Consider the following 23,898-nt stretch of genomic DNA (forward strand, 5'->3'; position numbering starts at 1 on the left):
TTTCTGAATGTGCGATGATGAATTTTATAGCAGCTATGGAAAAGCAGCAAATTTTGTAGCTCGCTCTCTCACTTAATAAGATGTACAATACTGGCCGTGTTCAACAAATTTTTTCTGTCCTATGCACTAAGGTAAAGTCCAAGTGGAGAAAGTGTCATGGCAAGCTGTAATTATAGAGTAACACACAGGGAAAAGGAAGCTGAATCAAGCCAAGGTGTGTGACTTAAATGCTAGTATTTAAGCCCATCAACTTCACAACCGATGCAGTCACCTTGCCAGGTAGCATTTTTGGTATATGTCTTTCCCCTCCGCATTATCTGGTCTGCTGTTGCAAGAACCCACATTTGACTAGAAAATTATATGACATGGGCAAGTTTGGGTCTAAAAGCTCTGCTCTGACTCTGTAGGCCCTCCTAAAAACACTTGTATTGCTTTTCCTGAGTAAGAGGAAAACCCGGGCAAGCTCACGTTGATTCCCTGAACTTCCTCCACAGTAGAGCTCAGGGAAATAAAACTATCATTTCCCGCTTCGTGGTGCGGTTGGTACAAATCAGGAGCCGGAGGACGGCTGATGGCAGGACATTCTCCCAGCCAGTCCTGCAGCCGCCCTGCCACCCGCCGCGGCCCAGCAGAGCGGTTCGCCCGCAGCCGGGCACCCACCCTCGGCCTCGGCAGAGCCGGAGCCCGGCCGGCCCGCCCCGCCCTCGCTCCCGCCGGGAGAGCGGAGCACCCAAGCGCCCGCTGAGGGACCCCAGCCTAGTCCCGTGCTGTTTCACTCCTCAGGCACTTAAAGCTGCGGATTAAGTAGCAGGAAGCAGAGTTGCAAATTCCAATTTTAATCAACTTATTACTACAGGAATGCCTATCCACCTCTTCCCTCTGGTGATCCTATTCGAGAGGGCCCCCGGCACCCCGGGGACTCTGCCCGGCGCGGCTGAGGAGAACCGGGGCGCAGGCACCCTCAGCGGCCCGGCCTCGAGAGCGCTGCCCGCTCTCCCCTCAGCGCCCCGTTCCCCCGCACGGAGTGAGCAGCGGGGAAGGCGGGACCGAGGGGGCCGCGCTGTCAGGGGGAAACTTCCCAGGCAGGGCGGCGGCGACACGCTGCTCCCAGGGCGGATCGGAGATCCCCCGCCGACGGCCCGGGGCTCCCCGCAGCCCTGGGGAGGAAACCCGTGGGCCGCTCCCCGCCAGAGACCCCCCACCCGCCGGAGCGCAGAGGAGGGACAAAATGGCGCCGCGATTCAAACGCTGCGCGCTGCGTGCCGGCGGGGGGGCGGCGGGGGGGCGGTGTCCCGGCGGGGTTCACTGCGCCTGCGCCCGGAGTTGCAAGATGGCGGACAGTGCGGAACTAAAGGTAAAGCGCAGCTTCAATTCCCTTCGCGATGCCCCTCGCTGCCGCGCTCGGGGCCGCCGGGGCTGTGCTCTCCCCGGCGCCGGGGGCGAGCCGAGCCGCCGCCGGCGCTGTGCGGCGCCCCGCGGCGCTGCCTCGCCGGGGTGGCTGCGGCGGCGCCCCGCCGGCAGCGGGGGCTGAGGGACGGAGCGGGGCGGGGAGCGGAGCTGTCCTCCCCTCGCTTCTCGCCCGACCGCTCTCCGCCGGGCAGCCCCGCCGGGCCCGGGGGGCGGCAGCGGGGCGGGCGGGGAGGGCTCCCCTCGGCGCTGGCGGAGGGGGCGGTTGGGCTTGGGCCGGGCCGGCGCAGGGGTGAGGGCGGCGGCGACGGCGGCCGGGGGAGCCCCCGGGAGTTGCCGGCGCTGGGCAGCGCGGCTCGGCCGCCCTGGAGGCGGGGGACGGTTCGCCGGGCTCCCCGCAAAGTTTCCAGGGGACTCCGCCAGCGGCGCCGGGCGGGGAGGGAGCCCTGAGGAACGGCTCTGCCCGCCGTTGACAGGCGGCCGGCTCCTAACGAGCGCCCTCGCCGCCCGGTGCGGGGGGGGGGGGACCGCCGGGGGAGCCCCGCTTGCCTCGCCCAGCTCCCACGCCGGTAAATAAAGAGCGTCACAGGCAGATGCTGAGGAGTTGCAAGGTGTTAAGCTGGCGGCTGTCCCTGTCATCCTGCGAAACGCGTCGAAACCCGGTGCTCTGAAGCACCCTCGAGCGAAGTTGCAGCTCCCCGAGTGGGTGAAGCTGGGCGGGGGGGGTCCCGCTGGCTGCAGGGGAGTTTAGGTGGGACTCTGCCCGGGATGGAGGAGAGGGAGCAACTCCGCATAGCACGTCCCATCAGGCATTTTGAGGAATAGTGGGTGACGGGGTACCTACTCTGTGCACCAAAACACCCCCCTCAACATATATCCAACAAAAAAGACCCCAGAAAACTTTCCAGTCCCTTTGGCAAGGTGTGTGTGGGTGCGAACTCTGCCTTACACACCCAGCAGTGTATTTAAAAGTTTGAGAATTTCATTGCAGTTGTCATAGGGTAGTTATTCATCAGGAGGGCTTCTGTCTCGTACTTCAAAGTTAACACAGTGAAAGACACGAATCAGAAGTATATTAAATGTGTAACATAAACTACAGAATATGTAAAGTATAACTAGGGAAATAACTTTGTCTTTCCCTAGAGTTTTGGTCTACGTATCACAGGTTTCTTGTGTTCATTTTTGGATGCTTAAAGAGCTGTCAGGATGTAAAGAAGTATAAAATCTTGTGCGTGTTCCAACTTTGTGGGGTCTGTGTCTGCCAGGTCAGGACAAATAGATCCTCCTTTAAATCCTCTGCTGTTCTTTGTTTTTTTGAGTATCTTGCAGAGTATATTGCTTGAGCTGAGTTGCCCCCAAGACTTTTTTTTTTTTCAAATTGTGCTTCCCACGTAATGAGATAAAGGGTCAAGATGTGATTCCAGTGTTAAACTTTTGTTAATCTTAGCGTGGTAATTGGAGTGGTGTGTTTTGGTAACTGACTCTTAAAGAGTTTTTGGTGCACAGTAGCCGGCTTGGGTTTATGTGATGCCTTTGTAAACAAGACTGACTCAAATGGAGCGAAAAGAGGCAAGAGCTAAGGAATAAAGTTTTTTTTGATGTGTGTTAAGGTGGCAGGATGGTGGTCAAGGAACAGTGCTGAAAGGCATGATTTTACTGTGAAAATTGACAATTTATTGGTCTTAGGAGCTTTGAAACCTGAAGCCTCTCCTCTTGTCCATCGCAGAGTCTGCGGGCTCTGGGTACGTATATGTGTGTTGGAGTGCCGTTGGTCTGTGCGAGCGTAGCGTAGAGGCCTGTCCTTTTCTCTTTCTCTGCAGCTTTACAGGTGGAACTTTTGTAGAAGTGCATTTGTGGCTCCTTGTCATCCCGGACTTCTTTATTGATCTCTTTCTGAAACCTGCTTCTTGGGAACCAGTAGAGAGAAATTACGAAATTTTTTTTTTTTTTTTTAAAGTACTGTTGCTGCCTCAGGGATCTGAAGGGTAAATGTCAAACTGAGTAGTTTATTTTCAATTTCACTTTGCTGCTCAGGATATGTAGTGGTACTTGCAAGCTGGGACTGTTGGATGGTAGCACTGCATTCTGTGAAAAATTGCTTGGGGGTTTTTTTGGTAGCTATGGGGGCTTGGCAGTTTACGTAAGAAAAAAAAAGTTACTTCATAAATTCATTCTTTGAAGACTTCAATACCTTTTTCTTTTTTTCTGTAGACCATACAAAGAAAAAGAGGTGTGTGGGTGTGTCCTTCTCTGTCAGGAAGGAGAGGGAAAGACAAGGGGGCATGAAATTTCTGCTTAGAGTTGTAGCTGTCACATACGAGTTTTTCAAAAGTAGTCCAGCTCAGTTACTAGGTACTGGATGAGGTGAGTGCTCCTTGGAAAAAATGTGGCTAATGGAAAGCCGTTATATCGTAGTTGGGTGCGGTGGGTATTTTTAAGTAGGAGTACGTCTCCAGAAAACGTGCTTTTAAATGATTTCTTTTTTTGAAAGTTGAAAGGAGACATAACTAAGGGAGAGTTTGTGATTATGACGCTGCTATTTGAAGAATGAACAGTGAATTCCTTTCATTATTTAAATTTTCTTAGGTAAAATCTTTTCACGTTTCTCCTCTGATTAATTAACAAATGGCATTTATTTCAGATTTAGTCACCTTTAAAAACTAAAATCAAATGTAACAGTTGCGCAGTAACTCACTTGTCTTGCCAGATAAAGCTTGTCAGAAAAACTTAATCAAGTTTCTAAAACTTTCTTGCCTTCCTGTGTAAAGAACCATGGGGCTATATGTTGGTAATGTACACACATGTAAATTAGGGAATGTGCTATGACGGGTGGTATTGCCAAATGCACAAAGTAAAATTAAAGATCTTGCTTCCTCCAGAAAAACAGTGGTCACTTTTACTCGCCATAATTTTTCAGAGTTGTAAATCATGAAATAGCATTCCCTGTAATGTATTTACTTACCATGATCGAGAGTATTTCAGTCTCTTGCCCCATTTGAGAATGTTTGTCCTACTGGAAAAAAAAATGAGATAAGATCAAACATACTTTGCAGATCCCAGACTTGTAAGGTTACTGAATTCTTTGGTACTCTCGCAGGTTTGGATAAATTAAAGCAGTATGTTTTCATTTCTGTTGATGAAACAAGGTAACTGAAAAGTCTGTTCTTCTGTGGATTACCTCCCTAACACTATAGGCTGAGGCATATGTGAATTTTCCTGATCTTAATTACTATTCCTGTATAATTGCATACAGACTCTAATTTATCTCAAGGTAAGCTATTTAAAGCTCTTTCTAATTGGAAGGAGTATACTTGAGTGATTAAATCTTTCCTTCAATATTTCTTACATCTCTTTAAATTGGTTATTAGATTGTTGTGATCTTTGCCTTCTACTCAAGTCTTTTGGAAATCATTACACAGTTTGCAATAATCAATTCAATTATACATGGATCAAAGAATGAAAAAGAAAAGCTTATGTTCTAGTATTGTCATTCTTGATACTGTCCTAAGAAGCTGGTTTGGAAAGCACATGCTGGGAGGTTTTCTCCTTTGTTCTCTCTCCTTTTAAGAAAGTGCCTTTGGGGATTGAAGAGATCCCTGGTGTGTTTCTTGTTAGACACAATTTATACTTTAAAAAAAAAAGTGAGCCAAGAGTTTGAATGAAAATTCATAATAGCATTTCCACACAATGGTGATGAAAACAAAGCATTTAAAAATATTCAGTTGGGAAATACCCCTCCCCTAAATACAGTGAAGCAGTTTTTTGAGGAGGAGAGGCTAGTAGCACGGCTTTCGGGTGGTGGTGATAATAGTGACAAATGGATCTCTGGTATGGAAACGCAGTTGTGTTAAATTGCATCGTCAATGCTATTAAGCATAAGCTACCTATTTCAGTGTTCAATTAGAATTTTACTCTTCAGTATTATGAGCTATTTTTGCTTAATCCTTTTATAAGTTGCTGGGGTTGTGTGTTTCTGTGATTAAAGTCAATATAATCCACTTTTCATTGTTATCAGAGTCCATGGATTACGTTATTTTCACGCCTGTAATTTGGTGTATGTCAGTATTATTGTATTTTTGACAGTATTTTGGTCTAGGTATCTTTTTTGAGCTTTTGGCCTTCAACACCGGAATTGCAGATATCAGATGAATAAAATTGGCAGCTGTGTATCACTGCTTAACTGTCAAAGCCCCAATCCATAACACTTCTTTATTGCCAATAAAAGCCAGATTGCATATTGTGTACACGTAAGTATAGTGTCAGCACACTTCTGGTATAAACCCCTCACAAGCGTTAGGGGCCATCCTGGAAGTATTTGTAGGCCTGTGCAAGTGAAATTCTTACTCGTTGCCACTTGTGAGAAGGAAGGAAGGAAAGAAGGTATAAGAACCAGTAGTTCATAGTAGTTATTTTTAATGGATTTACAATTAATTTCTCTGCTGGTTATAAAGGTATTTAGAAATTACAGTTAAAAGGCTTAGAAGCTAAGAAGTGGGTAGAAGATGCATCTTATTTAGCTTTATTCCTTGAGAATAAGAGAAGAGTGTTACCCTAGGGAGGGGAAGGACTCAGGACTGCTTGGCCATTGATAAGAATGTTTATGGATCAGAGACACAAGACATATATTTAAAAGCATCCCATGAAGCAGGGTGTAGACAGTTAAGATATCTTCATATACTGAAGTTATTTATAGGGATGTAGATGACTGGTATGGTTTATACTGTGACCTGCCTGCATTCATATAGAGCACAAAGATAAGTGCAGACTTGTCACTAATGTGTTTGGCACGGTAGATTTTAGTTCCTGTAATCCGTTCTTGCAGAAGTCAACATCTGATCATTTTTCTCTTCAGTGCCATTATGGTGAAAAACAAAACAGAACTTCTGAACACTTGAGACTCGAGTGCTCCCTGTAATTGTCCTGAGATACCCCCAGCCCTCTCCGATCCTCTGAGTGCCTAGCTGCTGCTTTTCTCTGAAGCATCTCTTGTAATCCTTGTCATTGTAGTAATGCTTATGAGTGAGTTCGGAGCTGAACCCCAGTGTTAGTCAGCTGGTGGACTGCATCAACGTGGGGTTCATTGGTCTCTGCTGAAACTATTGAATTTGAAGTAATAGTACCTTTCTTGCTGTGAATCAGCGTTTTGAAAGGGTTACTTTGCGGGGCCTTGGGATCACCCAATGTCTCAGAGGATTTGTGGCTGCGAAATGGATTGGATCTCTTGCAGCTTTTCTCTTACATGGTGGTATTGGTGTTTGGCCCTTTGGCTTCACAAGGAAAGAATTCTACCTACAAACCTTAAGTTGTCTCAGAAATGTCTGTTTACTTTTGCTGCTGTGCTTCCGCTTTAGCAACTTTTGCTTTGATGAAAGATGTTACAGGTGCCCTTCTAATGGAAGACTCTGCTTTATCGCCCTCCATAAAAAGTTGTAAAACCCTTCTGAAAGCCACAATTTCAGTGAAGAATGCAAACGTGGTTTTTGCGTTAAAAACTTGGCGGTATATACCTTGTGTGTCTTTCGCAGCCCAGCTGCCTCAGCTTGTGCTGTCCCCTGTAAGTAGGAACTTCACCTCTGGTTAACACCAATGCGCCTGCAAGAATCACAGAGAAATGTTTGTCCTGTTCTTTGGGGGGGGGAAGGGGAAATGTGTTGTTTGGGTGACTGCTGTGACACATGCTTGGGCAGCTGAATTTCAGAATCCTCTTGATCAAGCTCAGATATTGATTGTTGCATTGCTCTGTCACTATTTTCAGCTCTGTGTAGACCAATAAATGCTAGGAGTGTTGGTTTGGGCTTCTTAAAATGAAGATGATAGGATTTTATGATGCAAAAATTGCATGTAGTACCTTCAATGGTAGTCTGTTCGTGAAAATAAATGCCTTTCTTAAAAGTAGTTTCTTTTGCTAGTTAAAGAGAGGGGGGTGAGGAGGAGAAAGGAGCTTCAGTAGCTTACAGAAGGGTGCTTACTTCTGTAATTTTACTCAACACTCTCAAAGCCATTTTGAACAACTAGTCACTGCCATAAAAAGTGGCTATTTCAAAGTAAATTAGAAGCTTTGGAGCTACAACAAAAAGTAGATGATGTTAAACCTTTGAAAATGAGAATATATGGAGTTGAGAATGGGGATGGGAGATAGTAGCTTGTCTAGCCTTATTTTGATCTTTCAAATTTTCAATAGCAGCCGGAACCAAATTAAACCAGGTAATGTTATCTTATTGTTCTCTGTGTGCTGTGGTACAGACCTTTCTATTGTCATTTCTTTTCTTACTGTTTTGCTGAGACCCCTGTGTCTGTTGCAGCTGTATTGATCCGGGAGTTTGTCAGCGATTTGCTTAATCTTATTCTCCTGTTGGGATTAGGGATAGCTATAGATGTACTGCCATGTCTCCGCTGTTCTGTTCTGTCCCTTAGCATATACTGGAGGCATAGCAGAGTGCTCTGTAAGCAAGCATTTTATTCCAAGACTAGGGGAGAGTAGGAATTAGCAGAAGGTGGGTATTATGGGGCTTGTCTAGAATATGTGAAACAAAGAAATGAAAAGCTAGTACACAATTAGACCAAAGGTCAACCTAAGCTTGACCTTTATGTCTATAGGAGATGATATACAAGAGATTTATATAGGAAGTGACATGATAATTAATGGAGAAGGAAAAGGAGCCTTTAAAAGCCATTGCTTGGTGAGGATAGAGTCCTAGGCTCTGCAGCAGAGCAAAGACTCTGTGGGTATGCTAAAGTTTATTTAGCATGGAGGACAGAAAGATAAGTGTTACTCACTTTATAGATTGCTCTGTAGTGAACTTCCCTTGTTTTGTTTAGGAAATGGTAATGAGCTTTCTGGATACAGGCTAATAAACACGTATGAGTTCTGCCTCCTCTCTGCTTCTGCCAGGACTGCATGGGCTGTAGGTAATGCTTCAGTTGCCAGTTTCCATCCCAGAAGTACATCTAACAGCAGGAGAGAGTCAGAAGGGGAGAGTTTCAATCTATACCCTGCTTTGGGGCTGATACAGAGCCAACAGTGTTTCCAGAATAGTAAGATGTGAAGCATCCCTTTATCTCTGTAAATATCTTCTTCCCTATGCCTTGCATGTTTGTAGTGCATACTAGGAGTCCTTTCTCCCAGTTTCCAGCCCTGATATGATTTGTGGTGCTAAATTCTTCAAACCAAGAGTTGAGTAGGACTCTCCTGTTAGCTTTTCTTGGTGTTATTTTGTTTGACACCTAGTTGCTCCCTTGATCCTGACCATAGATTATTTGGTAGTTTTGGTTGGAAGGGACCTTGGGACATTTCCAGTCCAACCTCCTGCTTAAAGCAGGATCAGCTATGAGGGCAGAACAGGTTACTTTATCCAATCTGGTCTTTAAAACCTCCAAGGATGGAAACTGCACAACCTCTGTGGGCAACCTCTTCCACTGCTTAACTCTTCTCATGGTGAAAATCATTTTGGTTTGGTTGGTTGTTTTTGTTTTGGTTTCTTTTTTTTTTTTTAATATCCAGCCTGAACCTCTTATTTCAGCTTGTGCCTGTTGTCTCACATCCTTCTGCTGTGTACCTCTGTGAAGATCATGGCTCTGTTTTCCTGATGACCTCCTTTACATGTTGGAAGGTTGCCATTAGGTTCCTCCAGAACCTTCTCTTCACCAGGCTGAAAAAGCCCTGTTCCCCCAGCCTCTTGCCAGACCATCTTGCTATACCTCACATATTTGACAATAAGATACCGGCAGCTTGTTTGGGCATGGGATTTGGGCAGATGATTCCATGCCACAGATGTAGTTCTTGAGGAGTTTTTATTCCTGTGGATTTCTGTTAGTGGAGATGTATTACAAAATCCTTTACGTCCTCAGAAATGTGCAAAAGTAGTTCCTGAGACTGTCTGCTGGTATCACTGGAAAAGGTGGAGGTTGCGTCAAAAAAACTAGATGTCAAAAGCAGTGACCTTCTGAGGGGAGGTGATGACAGCTGACAGGCAGCAGGTAGGCATCTCTTCACCAGGAAGCTCCATAGGATTCTTGTCCATTTTGAAAATTGGTATACCAAGCTCTCCCACTCTTTCCTCCCCTCCCATTAAATACATGGTTATAAAGCAGACAGAAAATGGAGCTCAGTCTTCTTACTGCTTGGTTGCAGCATTGCCTTCCTGAAGCTGCATCTTTTGTGGCCACAGCCATTCGAGTGGGCAAACATTTGTGATAAATGTTCTCAGAAATTTGTGTTGGGCACGAGTTAAGTCATAATCTTTGGGCAGAGCTGAGATTAGAGGCCTGGTTTTCTAAGGTAGATTTATACTAGGAAAAAAACAGTTCTCTTCCAAAGAGATGACAAAGTATAAAACTACAGAGCGCTTTAGGTACGCTAGAATTTTATGTTGAAGCGGTGGGGGTTTGTCTTCAGAGTGGTTCTTTCACTGGGTAGGTACTCAAGCTGCCAGCCAGTATTGTGGCTTTACCTTTCCATACTGTACCACTCATTTTTGAGCAGCTGTAGGATCTGTCATCTGCAGCATTTTCAGGGGGTGTGGTTTGCAGGAGGGTGCCTTAGGTCCATCAAATTTCAGCCTTGGCTGTCTTGACCATGTATTTGCTTGATGCTGCTACTCTGTTCTTGAGGCTCACAAAGGGGAGCAGATTGGCGGCTGAGCCAAAAGGCAGAGTTTAGCAAAATAATTTATCCCTGGTTGCTTCTGGGATTAAAACTGGCTCTGTGTATCTCTGCAGAACAACTGGTAGTCCTGAGAGTCACTTCATTGGTCTACTCTGATCTTGGTCCTTCTGCATATTTGTGGTCTGATCAGTGTAGCAGACCATGCGAGGTTCCTCCAGCTTTGTTTTGCATGTGACACTGCCAGAGCTTCTTCCTGAGAAAGTGTATCTTCTTGAGCATCTCTGCTTGTTTGCTGTGTAAGCGGATAGCATACTTTCGCTGTCCAGCCACATGAAGAAATTTACTGTCCCTTTAAGTGGGACAGTCGGTTGAGAATCATTCAGAGCTGAAACTTCTTGCTTACCTTCATTTACAGTCTTCTGCAAGACGTTCCTCCTGCCCTCGTTGTAGAGCAGGGTCTGAACTTAATAGGGCCGCTCTGTTCAGCTTTTCAACTGAAAACATAGTTCACATGCAAAATAGAATATAGGATGCAAATAGCAGTGAGCATAGTTTTGCTTGGCAATTTAGCATAGGTGCAGCTCACTATTTTTTATGTTTTTAAAAAGCAGAGGCCAGATACAATAAGGATCATGTGTTTGGTTCAGGTAGAATCTGTAATCTCAGCTGCAGGAGTGTGTTGTAAAAAGTTGTGTGGATGAGAATGTTTTCTGATACATTAATTCCTCATATTGTTTCTTGAGACTCCCTTGACAAAATGATCTCACTTTTGTGCAGATGTTGTATCTTGTTTCCCTGGTGCAAAATAAGAGTCTTTGAAACAGTCCAAGTATTTGTGTAGATTTTCAGCTTATTGAAAAATCTGTTGGAGACAGCTCTGCTCAGGCAATCTATGGAGTTGTTAGTGCACCTATAAATATATTGCACCAAAATGAAAAATGTAGAAACTTCAGCAGTGGTACAGAAACGAAGCTGTTATTTTTTGTAGGTTCTGTGTTGATTTAGCAGGATCTCATCAGTGAATCTGCTGAGGCCACTTGGTGGCGGGGCTTCAGATTTTTTTTAATCAAGTATCAGAACTGTTGTTGGTTTGAATTACAAGTATTTTAGATAATATTTTTCTAAAGGATGTACACCCAGGTTTTAATTCAATTAATTTCCCCTTTTACCTCTTTGGTGTTAAAATTTGACTCTTTCAATTGAGAAGTAGCATTTTTATTACAGGCTCTTGACAATGTTGCTTGGGTTTCTGAGGAAAAGGCTAAAAATAAACATGTGTTGTAAACTGAATCTTAAGAATATAAAAGTAGCTGTACTGGTTCAGACCGGTCCATCTGGCCCGGTATTGTCTCCTACAGCTTCCAGAAGTGAGTGCATAGGGAAAAGCGAAACCAGGACAAAGTATGAGAAATAACTGTCGCCTCCCTGCAATATTCCCCTGGTCTCCAGCTATTTTCAGCTCAGTTCTCTGAACCCGATGGGGGCTACTAGCTGGACAAGCCATAATAAATCTATTTTCCAAGTGCCTGTCCAGGTTCCTCTTGAAGCTACATAAACTTCTTTTGTTCACAGTATTCTGGTAGGGATTTCTGTTGTTCTGCTGCTTGCTGCGTGAGGACCCTTCTCATTTTGTTCTAAGCCTGGTTCCAGCCAGCTTCATCCACTGGTCACTATGCTGTGTAATGAAAGAGGCTGAACAGCTGATTCCTGTCCACTCTCCTTGTGCTGTTCGTGGTTTTCTAGGTTGCTATCATATCTGTCCCCATGTTCTCTATTTTTTAGGTTGAAAAATCTTAGCTTTTGCTATTTCTTAATTAGGGAAGTCATGCTGGACTTCCGTCATCCTTCTGTGAACATTTCCACTTCTAATATGTTGGGTTTTTTTTTTTTGTTCTTTTTTTAAAGATGAGACCACCAAAACCACTTGTACTTTGAGATCTGAGTGAACCAGGGATTTATAGAGCGTATAATGATTTCTCATTTGCTCTTTGTTCCCTTTCTAATGATTTCTAACAATGATTTGTGTGTTTGACTGCTGCTGAGCTGCTGTTTTTGTATGTCTGTTTATCTTGGGCCCAGGAGCTTGCTCTAGCACGGTAAAGGTCATCCCAGAGCCCATCACTTTATACGTAAAGCTAGGTCTGTCTGGTCTGCTTTTCCCCATAGGCATCACTTTACATTTATGTACATTGAATTGCTGTCACTGAGGTCTTTCAGTGATTCTTCAGTTTGCCTTCATCCTTACAAACACGTCATATTGTCAGCAACTTTGTCACACCACTGATCACTTCGTTTTCTAGGTCGTTAACGAATAGGTTAAGCTACATGTGCCGGTGTAGGCCCTTGCAGAGCTCCACGCATGACCTTCCTCTATTGTTTGGTCTTGGAACAACTCGGACACATTGGTAATAGAAGAACTTTGAATAGCAAGCTAAGGATCTATGGCCTGTTTTTTTTTAAACAAAATATCAATGCTGTAAGAATACCCAGCTTGTGTGTGCAGACTGGATTTTCATAGCTTCCTTTGACCTGTACTACTCTGTTGTTTTTAAACATATGTAGAACTCTGAGGTGGTGCCAAGCTGTTTTAAGGGGAAGCAGAGATGTGTTGAAACTTGTTTCCTATGTTCAGTTAACTAGAAAAGTTTTCTTTTTTAAATGTGCTTTTGTTTTTCGGAGTATGTTCACATAGCTTAGTAAAGGGCTTGAGCTAATTTTAGTTGATTAACTGCATTGACTCCTTCATTCCTCGGGCCTGTACATGACTGATATCTTGATGCCTCTATTTTGATTTTTTTTTTTTTTCCGAATCCTAGACTGTCCTTTGCTTTTGACCTAGAGGCTGAGCAAGGTTGTGAAGTAACACGATGCTTACAACATCCTTACCTGGAAGTAGAAGCTATATGTTATCCAGTGAGTTGTATCAGGAGGCAAAAGGGTGAAGACACTTCATACCAAAATGCTAGGCTGAAACCCAGAAAATGCTTCGTTTTGTCATGAGATCCTAAATAATCTCGCCCCCCTGCCCCATGCCTTTGGCCCGTATATGAAAAAAGGGCCAGGCAGAGTATAAATTCACGAACATGCGAGAGTCATTCACATGACATTAATGAGCTGCAAAAGGCTTGTATATATGCAAATTCCTGTTCAGAGTGGGATTTGGATGAGTGCGGTTGATGAGGTGGGGCAGTAGTTTGGTCAGTAAAGATGAAAAGGAGCAGTGGCTGGAGCAGTGTCCTCCCTCTGCCCCCCGAGTGGGGTGGGAGTTCGGGGGGAGGCAGCTCACCGCAGGGTAGGAAAAGTTAAGGGAGTGTTTGTATCTGCAGTCAGTACTGCAGAAACTGCACGTTTTCTGTTTTCACTTGGTCAGGATTGCCATGGAAGTTTTAACTTTGCTATCAAAGTTTTCTTAGGCAGTTCTTTCAATTCTGGTTGTTCTTGTGGCTGAAGCCAAGTTAAATGCAGTATCGTTTTAGGAGTTTTCATGTATTTTAAATCATAGGTGTGGCTGAAACTTGGCTTATAAAAACCTTCATTCCATCAAGCGGTTTGTTTCCATGCAGGGCAGGGGTTATTGTGTGGATAGATTAATTGAATTCAGTCTTAGTTTGATTATGAGAAAAACACAGTGCTTGAAGGATGAGTTTGCGGGGAGGGGGACAGTGTGTCAGATTGATGGCACTGGGAAATGAAATATCTCTCTTCCTGCTGAGCAAGTGTCCGTAGTATCTCTCCCTAACATGCGCCAGTGTGACTGTGAAAGAAATGTTTCTATAGGCCTTGTCTGTGCTATATGTGAGCCAGGAAAATATTGCATGGAGAATGTATTCTTAGCTTTCTAACGCACTGTTGAATGTGTTGTCCTGGGATTAATCATTGCGAGCTAATGGGTTCTTAAGCACTGCACGGTTGTCTTTGAGCCTATAGGTAACATGATGCAGTTAATACATGTAAAAATACAACTTTCTGGTGTGGACAGCCCTGGAAGGTGGAAGGACAGAGTGGCCTGAATTCTGAGGGGTGAAGTAGGATTGTGGGGTTAGGATCAGCTTTGTCAGTAGTCTAGGCCTTGCCTAAGATGCATCTTCTCAGTCTGTCTCTGGCTGCATGTTGTCATTTGAAACTGTTTTCTTTATTCTCTTTTGAATGCTGAAGAAAAGCAGGAAGGTCTGCTTCCTCTCCTATTATTCCATCATCTTTTTGCATTTTTACATAGTGGGAAGAAACCAGTCGTTGTGGGTGATACGAAAAACTGAGCTTCCTGCTTTCTCTTTCTTTGTCCCCATGCCTCTTTTAGACGTCTTCCCCAGGATACGCATTCAGTGTTTGGCACTGCTGCTGCCCCGTTGCTCTCTTTCCAAGCTGCGCTGGTACTTGGAATGAAATCAGTGTGATTCTTGACAGTCTTACTGATGCTTTAGTGTCGTGAGTAGCAGCCAAAGAAGTCATCCATGTCTCATTAACGTGACTGACCTAGGATACTGAATCTGCCTCGGTGGGAACCAGGTTGAGTACTGACATAGTAAGATTTTTGAAATGGGAGATGAACTTCTGACTGCCAGTATTTTCACCTGGGTTTGGACAAATGACATGAGAAGTTTTTTTCAGCCAGCTACTGATTTCTTTTCTATAACGATAAATGTATTTTGGCACTTTAAAGCTGATCTGTCTCAATATGTGATGTAAATATTAATTCTATGTCATATTGTTGCATGCAATAAATGATTCCATTTTTTAATGCATCTGTACAGTTAGGAACAAATTAGGCTTTAGTGTACATTTAACTGCTCTATAAATAGTCAGACCTGTAATTTCTGTTCCCTATTGTGCCGTGACAGACAATAGCTCTTCAGAGTTTGAAACACTGACTTTTCTTGAATTACTGGGTGGCCCCATGCGGTTCATGCATAATTTTCTTGCTAGCAGTTTGCTGTTATGTGGCTACTCTCTATTCTAGATACCTTGTTGAGAGAGAAAATGAGGTAGGGTAGATAAGGGTGATTTTACTCGGTGGTGGTCTGATCTGGTTGCATAGCCCTGTGTGTTCCTGGGGTAGTGATGGGTAGCCATATTCCACCTGATGAACCATTCCCAGATTGATGCCCTCTTCTCCTGTCCACCTCTGTCCATGTTTCTGAGGCTTACAGTACGTATTTTGAAAGTCTTTGCCTTTTTGGAATGACTGTAGGACCAGATCTGTCGTACATCTCGTTTGTAGTTCTTGTGTCCCTTCTTTGACTTCTCCTTCAGTTCTGGAAAATACTCTTATCCACAGAATCTGAGGTTGGGAGGGACCTTCCAAGGTTGTCTAGCCTATTAGTTCCCTGCAAATCTGCTTATTTGGCTGTAGCTGCATGAAGACCTGTCTGTAGTGATGCCTAAGTTCCTCTCCTGAACCATCAGCTATGTAATGAGAAAAACACATGAGAAGTTAAGATTTTCCTCCAATTTTGACTACTTTGTGTTTAGTAACTTTGAATTTCATATGCAGTTATCCCTTAACTTGCTGAAAGTGGTCATGAATTCGAAGAATCAAGTAGACATGTGAATGCTATTTCTTGGTCTTGCTTTTAGGCTGGTGTTGGACTTGGTTCACAGGTAGATGTTTCTATAAAATATAAAGGGGTAGTAATTCTCAACTGCTATGGTTGAAAAACATTTCAGATGTGCAAGTCCTTTTTCTAAATATAATAAAAAGTATTACTTTCTTTCAAGCCTTGTCTCTTACATCATGGCGTTGTTTACGGCCGCTGCACTATTGATAGATAAAATATGGGAAGCAGAGCAATGGCTCCTGGATAAATGGTGATGCGTAATGGCTTTGTTTCAGAAAGAAGTAGAGGAAAGGCAATGGGTGTCTCCTTGTGAAAGAGGAGGATGACTTGAGCAGAGAAAATGCTTCTCTTGCCTGCACTGTATGAAGACTTAAAAAAACTGCACTAAAGGAATCATTTTGAAGAGCTTCACTAGAACATGCTTGAAGTCAATACTTCATCAAAGTAGAGGCCAACTTATGATAATCTGTGCTGTGAGAACGTTGATGTATGAAACTTGGGGCTTCCCTCAGCTTTGTGCTGTGGTAGGCAGTCTCCGCAGAACTGGTGAGGAGATACTTGATTTGTGTGGTGTGTCTTACCTGATACTTTGAGGAACAGTCACGTAAGAGGAAAATTCCTTAGTATTGTTCAAGCTTTTAATTAATCTTGATGACTTACTGCTATATGACTACTTAAAAAGAAGTGTGTAGTTTGGCTTCCTTGTATAATTTCTATACATGAATTTGAAGACCTTATGAAATAGATTATGTGTAGAATGACTAGCTTTTTTGTGTGTGTGTGTGTGGTTTTTTGTTTGTTTGTTTGTTTTTTTAAAGAAGCCTATACAGGTGCCAGTATGATTGCTTGACGGAATATTTGTTTTCAGCTCATTGACATAGTGGGAACTTTTGGCTCCATTGCTTAATTCTGTGATAAAAGTTAAGACTAATTGTTAGTAGTAATAAAGTATTATTCTTGATGGGCCAGTATTAGAAGGGAGTAGGGTATTTGGCCAATGTATTTCATAGGTATTTGTTGTCAGCAGATTTATTTCGTTTGTGTTCTGTTTCTTCCTTTGGAAAGGGAAATCTTTTAACGATAAATTATTGAGTATTTCCCATACCTGATGTTTTATCTGATCTCTTAATTTTCCTGTTCTTCTCCCTTCCTTCCGCCTTTCCTTCCTCCCCAGTTTTTGTTATAGATGTTATTAACTATTGTTGCAGCCTTTTTTAGATTCCTGTGGTTACAGATAAAATCACTACCAAACATTCTCCTGCATCTTGTGAGACGGTGTGTGAACACAGGGATGTTGGTACATGGTACCCAGTGACAAGGCTGATGGCAGCTGTGGCCCCATCTGAGTTATGGCTGTTGCTGTCCTTAGCTCCGTGGACGGATCCTGCTGGTGTGATGGACCTCAGCGTCTCAGAATCCAGAGGGAAATGGTCAGTGACCTGCTGCACCACTTAGGCACTCACAAGTCTATGGGGCCTGATGAGATCCACCCAAGGGTACTGAAGGAACTGGCAGATGTGCTCACCAAGCCCCTTTCCATAATTTACCAGCAGTCCTGGCTAACTGGGGAGGTCCCAGCTGACTGGAGATTAGCAAATGTGACGCCCATCTACAAGAAGGGCCGGAAGGAGGACCCGGGGAACTACAGGCCTGTCAGCCTGACCTCGTTACCGGGGAAGCTGATGGAGCAGATCATCCTGAGTGCCGTCACATGGCATGTAGAGGATAACCAAGGGATCAAGCCTAGCTAGCATGGGTTCAGGAAAGGCAGGTCCTGCTTGACCAACCTGATCTCCTTCTATGACAAGGTGACCCGCCTAGTAGATGAGGGCAAGGCTGTGGATGTTGTCTATCTAGACTTCAGTAAAGCCTTTGACACGGTTTCCCACAGCATTCTCCTGGAGAAACTGGCTGCTCATGGCTTGGACGGGTGTACCCTTCGCTGGGTAAAGAACTGGCTGGACGGCCGGGCCCAAAGAGTGGTGGTGAATGGAGTTTACTCCAGTTGGCGGCCGGTCACAAGCGGTGTTCCCCAGGGCTCTGTGTTGGGGCCAGTCCTGTTTAATATCTTTATCAATGATCTGGATGAAGGGATCGAGTGCACCCTCAGTAAGTTTGCAGGTGACACCAAGTTGTGCGGGAGTGTTGATCTGCTTGAGGGGAGGAAAGCTCTGCAGAGGGACCTGGACAGGCTGGATTGATGGGCCGAGGTCAATTGTATGAGGTTCAACAAGGCCAAGTGCTGGGTCCTGCACTTGGGCCACAGCAACCCCATGCAATGCTACAGGCTTGGGGAAGAGCGGCTGGAAAGCTGCGTGGCAGAAAAGGACCTGGGGGTGTTGGTTGACAGCCGGCTGAATATGAGCCAGCAGTGTGCCCAGGCGGCCAAGAAAGCCAATGGCATCCTGGCTTGTATCAAAAATAGCGTGGCCAGCAGGAGTAGGGAAGTGATGGTGCCCCTGTACTCGGCACTGGTGAGGCCGCACCTCGAATGCTGTATTCAGTGTTGGGCCCCCCACTACAAGAGAGACATTGAGGGGCTGGAGCGTGTCCGGAGAAGGGCAACGGAGCTGGGGAAGGGTCTGGAGCAGAAGTTTTATGAGGAGCGGCTGAGGAACTGGGGTTGTTCAGCCTGGAGAAAAGGAGGCTGAGGGGAGACCTCATCGCTCTCTACAACTGCCTGAAAGGAGGGTGTAGAGAGGTGGGGTCGGTCTCTTCTCCCAAGTAACAAGTGATAGGACAAGAGGAAATGGCCTCAAGTTGCGCCAGGGGAGGTTTAGACTGGATATGAGGAAATTTTACTTCACTGAAAGGGTTATCAAGCATTGGAACAGGCTGCCCAGGGACGTGGTGGAGTCCCCATCCCTGGAAGTATTTAAAAGCCATTTGGATGAGGTGCTCAGGGACATGGTGTAGTGGTGGGTCTTTTCCAACCTCTACGATTAAAGGTCTTTTCCAACCTCTACGATTCTGTGAATCACTCTTTTTAGGTGTAATTCACAAAGCCTGGGAATACATTTCTCAGAACGGAATTTTGTGAGAAGGGTTGCTTCAAAGACTAAAAGGAAAAGCTAATTTTATCACATACTATTTTGGCTTTAAAAATTTTTTTTTAAAGTGAGAATTGTGACCAGATAACTCCAGTTTTCTAGTTTTCTGTCTCTCAGGGCATTAACATAGCAATTGGTTACTTTTAAGGGAAATGAGATTCAATTATATACTGGTTTCAGCCTGCTGTTCAGTACTTTGCAAGTTAGTATCCAAATGTAATATGATTGTTAATTAAAACTTTTTGAGATACCAGAATAATAGTCAGTGATGACGTATTCTGTCTCCTGTGCTGCATCCTAGAAAATGGGACAAATGAGGGGAAAAAAAGTCGGTAGTTTATCTAGAAGTGTTTTGGGTATATTTGACTGTATAATCTCATATCCTGAAGTGTTAATCTCATTGAAGCTAATTAAATAGCAAAAGTTTGTTTGTTTATAGTGGACAACTAACTCTTCAGCGCTGGGTGATACTTACGGCATGTGGAGAATAGATCACTTTGCAGTTCTGTAAGGTACAGAAATAAAAAGATGTTTGGTTGATTTTTTTTTTTTTAACTCTTGGAGGAAAATATGCATCTATTATGGCAATAATTTGTTTTAATCAAGTGATGCTTAAGTTGGGTAACACATACAAAGAAATAATGTCTGTTGATGCAGTAGAGATTGAAACAACAGTTGCAAGCAGACATCAAACACTGAATGTAAGAATGTAGGTCTTGAAGCTGTTGTATGTCTTGCTGTTAAGAGGTTCTGTAAGCTGCTCATGGAAGCCGCCGCTTTATCCATGTTGCAGTGTGAGTACATTCATTGAATTCCAGGTACATTCTTCTCCAGCTTTCCTTTAAAATTAACTTCCAAAAGCAACATGTGCTTCGTGCAGGTATTTTAGATATTTAGAAAGAAAGTAAGCTTCATTCTCTAGTGTTCTGCTGAAAAAGAATGGGTAAAAGGATTCTCATTTAGTAGACTCCCTATCTGTAAATCCCAAATCAGTCAAACTGTTTTTGTAACCATTGCTTTTGTTTTAACTGTATATTTTAAAATGTATGTCTTCTTTTTTAAGATCACTGAGGGAGGGGAAATAAATGTGTGTTTGTGGCCTCCTGTATGGCTTCCAGAAGCTGAGATTTCTTGGTCTTAATTTTTTTTTTTTTTATACAAAGAGACAATGTTTCAGACTATTATTGAATGCTGTATAAGTTGTTATATTTTGATTATACCGATGTAGACCTTTTGTGTTATTTGTTAGAGAGATTATAATAGGACATACTGTGTTTAGCAAGCTCTTTGGACAGCTGTGTCTGTGGCTGGCTTGGGCTCTGCTGAAGCTTATTGCATAGGAATTAGCTCTTCTGTCAGCCAGTTGAAAGGCTTAGTTAAGGATAAGAATGTTCCTAATAAAAAGTAAATTTGTCTGGCAATGACCCTCTCCCAAATAGCTGAAAATAATTGTCTTCATTATTAGCCTTAGGTGTAAGCTGTTTGTCTTTAGAGAGGTGCATTGTTTTGTATCCAGAGATTGTCTAAACTAGTATTTCTGCAATTACTTGTCAGGAAAATCATGCTAGCATATAGCTCTGTAAAAATAATTCCCATCTGCAAAGATAAATACACTAGGGACAATTAAGTTTGAGTGTGGCTGAAAAAAACTTGAGTCTCCAAGAACTGGAATGAAGATTACTACTGTGTCGGCAACCTTATTTAATACCAAAAGTAATAATATAGTTCACCTAGTGAATAAAATCTCTTGAGAACACTAAAGCTTTTGTTACGGATTAAGATAAAATGTGACTTACTTTAAATCAAATACAATTTAGACATGACTAAAGTCTTGGCAGACTTTCTCCAACAAAAATCTAGCTTTTGCAGTTTGAGCAAGTCGCTGCCCCAGCTGCCCACCCCACTTCTCTGCTATGGCAGTGTTAATGTGCAGCCAGGGAGGCAGGGCAGGACACAAGGTGATTTGCAAGCCATTATATTAAAAAAAAAAAAAAGTCCTACAGATTTAAGTGTTCAGGCAGTGAATTGGCATTTTGGGTACGTGGGTGCACAGTCTGTTCTGCTGAATCTCTCTTCCAGGGGAAATAACCCCTAGGAAAAGGGGTGAAGTGGAGGTCTAGGAGGGCAATTGCTTACACTAATTTGCCAGTTTATATGTGTCAAGGCTGCTAGAAGATATTTCACATACATGATAGCATAGCAAAATACCAGAAGCATCTGCAAAAAAACATAAGACAACTTTTAACACGTGGAGATTATATTAAAAATGCCAAACTCTGCCTGCCTGTTGTTACTAGCAGCCAGTTCAGTGGGGCTAGGTCTGTCTTACTGTTTTCTTTTGCAATATCCTTTCACTCTTCAGTGAATTTTGTTACTTTTATCACTGTGGGTTTTCTTGTCTCCAGTAAGCGACAAACATCTCTAAGAACTTGGTAGCGTCACTGGTGCAGGATTGGATGGAGGCCTCTGAACTGTGGGCTCGAAGGAGAGCTTAGATTTATTAGTGTTCATGTATGAAACAGCATTACTCTGACCTTACTAAAACTGGGGAAATTTGAGGATAGTCAAGTTTTACCAGCACAACAGATAGAAGCAAGCAATGTTTGCCAAGAGCAGGTAAGAAAAATGTTCCTTGTACTAGTTAATCTGTGGAATTAAGAGTTAAGTGGTTATGGTATACTTGGCAAGTTGTTAGATGAACCAAGTACAGAAGGATGGCAGTAGGAAACTGTAGGACCTCCCATCCAGAAGCCCTTTAGACTGAACTGCTACAGTTTTTAGATGATCTCTTCACTGCCAGAGAGTCCTAGTGTTAGCAGGTGCTTGAATCCGAGCTTCATCATTCGGGTAGGTTGGTTCAAGGGTTGTAATGTTTATATTAACAGATATGCAACCGTATCATTCGTGAGGAAATATATTGTTTGTGAGCATGCTAAAGTAAATAACACGTGATGCTGTAAGCTTTATAGTGTACTTTCTCTGCTAGCGTGGGAAGAAAGACGTTACCTGGTGAAAATCGTGAATACAGTGTTTGACCTTAAGGAAGCCCACATCTATGGAGATACCAACAGTAGGTCAGTCCAGGCTATTTTTGGCATTTACAGTATATGAACATCATTGATGCATTTTTAATGGATTAAGATCTATTTTTACTGCCAGCTAGATGAATGCATAGATTTGGTCATACAGTTGTGAAATGTTCTTTATGAGCACTGGTACACTGTGTAAATACAGGGTTTCTTTGATTAAGAAATATCTTCTTGTGTGTGTAACAAAAGGCAAATAATATTTGTACCTGCCATTGGTTCGTACCTATTCTTTAGTGCTGCCCTGCTTGCCAAAACATTGTACATACTGCACTAGGAGACAGCTGAGTTTTTCATTATGAAAACCAATAGCCTCCTTAAAGGTTGTAGTGTGTTGCATATTTATGACTGTTCTTCTGTGCTTTTGCCTCCCTTCCATTTTGAATTATGGTGACTTCAACCTTTTAGTGTTTTGGTTGCATTAGACAAATGCAGGAAGTTACAGCCTGTCATTGAGGTGCTTGAGCTTCCATGAATTGGTTGTTTCACTCCCTCTTGCAGATTTTCGGTAGACTGATTTCAGTTTTTATAGTTTAGCCTTGATAGCTTCCTTGTGTGAGTCTTGCAGATAGAATTTAGGACTCAGGAATGTGCCTTCATAAAAGATGGGAATATTTTTACCTTCATGATCATCCATTTTCACAAATCTTAAATGTCTAAGAACCCAAGAGTTTAGTCTGTGTAACTGTAGAGAGCTCGTGTAGCTCAGGTATAGCTTTCTTCTCCAAAAGATTTATATCAGGGGTTAAAGAGGCTGTTCATAGCATGCAAGAACTCTCCTGTATTTTTACAGCTGGGTGTTGGAGGCATACTGAGATTAATTCAAAACCATTTCCATACTAATCTAATGCTTCCTAGTCACTTTTATTAGAAAAAAGAACAATTTTGATTCGATTTTTTTTTAAAACTGTCTTTTAGAAGTGCATTGTGGAATTCATTGACTAATAGTTTCCTTTTTTCATAGGGGGGAAATTTCCATTTACGTTGTCCTTGAAAACAGCGTTAGAGCTCTGCCAGCGTGGATGTGTCCACGCCGTTCATGCAGACTGCGGCCGGAGCCGATCCTCCGGACTCTGGGGCCGAAGGTGCTGTGCAGGGTGTCTGTGTGGAGGCTCCTTCGGTGAAGCCTTCAGAAGAGTAGAGGGGTATAGTCAGAAGGGTTTTCTGTCTTACGCTTTGCCTCTGAAGTGACTTGTTGCAGTGCTTGCCCTCTTCCGTAATAATGATTCTCAATTTCAGAGACTGTTAGGAAACTATTGCTAATCACTATGTTTCTAATAACAGAGGAAATTTACTGTCGCTGTCTTAAATAGCCAATTATAAATGGGGTGACCTCCCGTTTGTATCCTTTTTTTAGTTTCTTCTTTTACTACTTCTCCCATCTTCTGACTTCTGAGTGTTTGAGATGATTTTTTTTCTTTTCTTTTTTCCCCCCTTTAACTTTCATGTTAATGGTTAGAGAATTGTGGAGGACCTGTTGTATAGCTTTAGGCACAAAATGCGGTGTGGTACCTAGCCAAATGCTTCTTGTTGTGCTGGCAAATCTTTTGAATGTGTTTTTGGAGCTTATTCACAGCTTCTAGTTATCATAAACATCCGGAAATAACTTGTTAAATTCCCCAGATAGATCCCGGGGCTGATTACTGGAGATGTAGAAATACCCTTTCTAGAAAGCATTCATCAAATTGTTGGGACTATTAATGCTGCCGGTGATGGATGAGTGTACTGCTTTGAAGACAGTATCTTGTGGTGCTGGTATTGGTGATAAATTTTCAGTATTGTCCATCATGCTTTCCTATGGACACTGCTCAATTTATTTAAAAAAAAAAAAAAAAAAAAAGACGACTGACTGCTGCCTGTTTTTTACCTCTCAGGCAAGTCCCTCCCTTCAAAAAATGGGGAAAAATAGGTGAAGACTCACTGTCTGTGGTGCTGGATCTCAGCAGATAACCTGTATCGGATCCTTTCTTGAGCAACGGGACTTACAGCTCGTCTTCCCGCATTTCAAACCAGTGTTTTAGCCCCCATGTATTTTCCAGTCTAGAAATTATGTTCTCTGCCTGAATCCGCTTGTCTTTTTAGTTGCACTTCTCTGAATCACGTGCCAGTGAGGCCAGCCACACAGGGTTATCAAAGGAATTTCTTATCCAGAGGCACTAACACTGAGATTTTATTTATTTTTAAACTTAATTCCC

General features: G+C 43.2%; 1 protein-coding gene across 4 annotated transcripts in view; it reads left to right on the forward strand.

Annotated features, from left to right (window-relative positions):
• Nucleotides 1–1,213: 1,213 nt before the first annotated feature.
• The window catches only part of PIAS1 (protein inhibitor of activated STAT 1), a 63,262-nt gene continuing 40,577 nt past the window's right edge, over nucleotides 1,214–23,898 (forward strand). For 3 of the 4 annotated variants that reach the window (XR_012776314.1, XM_075506411.1, XM_075506415.1), the window contains exon 1: nucleotides 1,214–1,354. Coding sequence is in view for 2 of the 4 variants with exons in the window: in XM_075506411.1 (XP_075362526.1) it covers nucleotides 1,229–1,354 (126 nt within the window). In the remaining 2 variants the exon portion in view is untranslated. Of the gene's footprint in view, nucleotides 1,355–3,127; nucleotides 3,150–23,898 lie in introns of those variants that run through there. The other variant, XM_075506414.1, reaches the window with a different exon arrangement.

This window comes from Mycteria americana, chromosome 6, assembly GCF_035582795.1.
Source record: "Mycteria americana isolate JAX WOST 10 ecotype Jacksonville Zoo and Gardens chromosome 6, USCA_MyAme_1.0, whole genome shotgun sequence".
Classification (NCBI taxonomy): Eukaryota; Metazoa; Chordata; class Aves; order Ciconiiformes; family Ciconiidae; genus Mycteria; species Mycteria americana.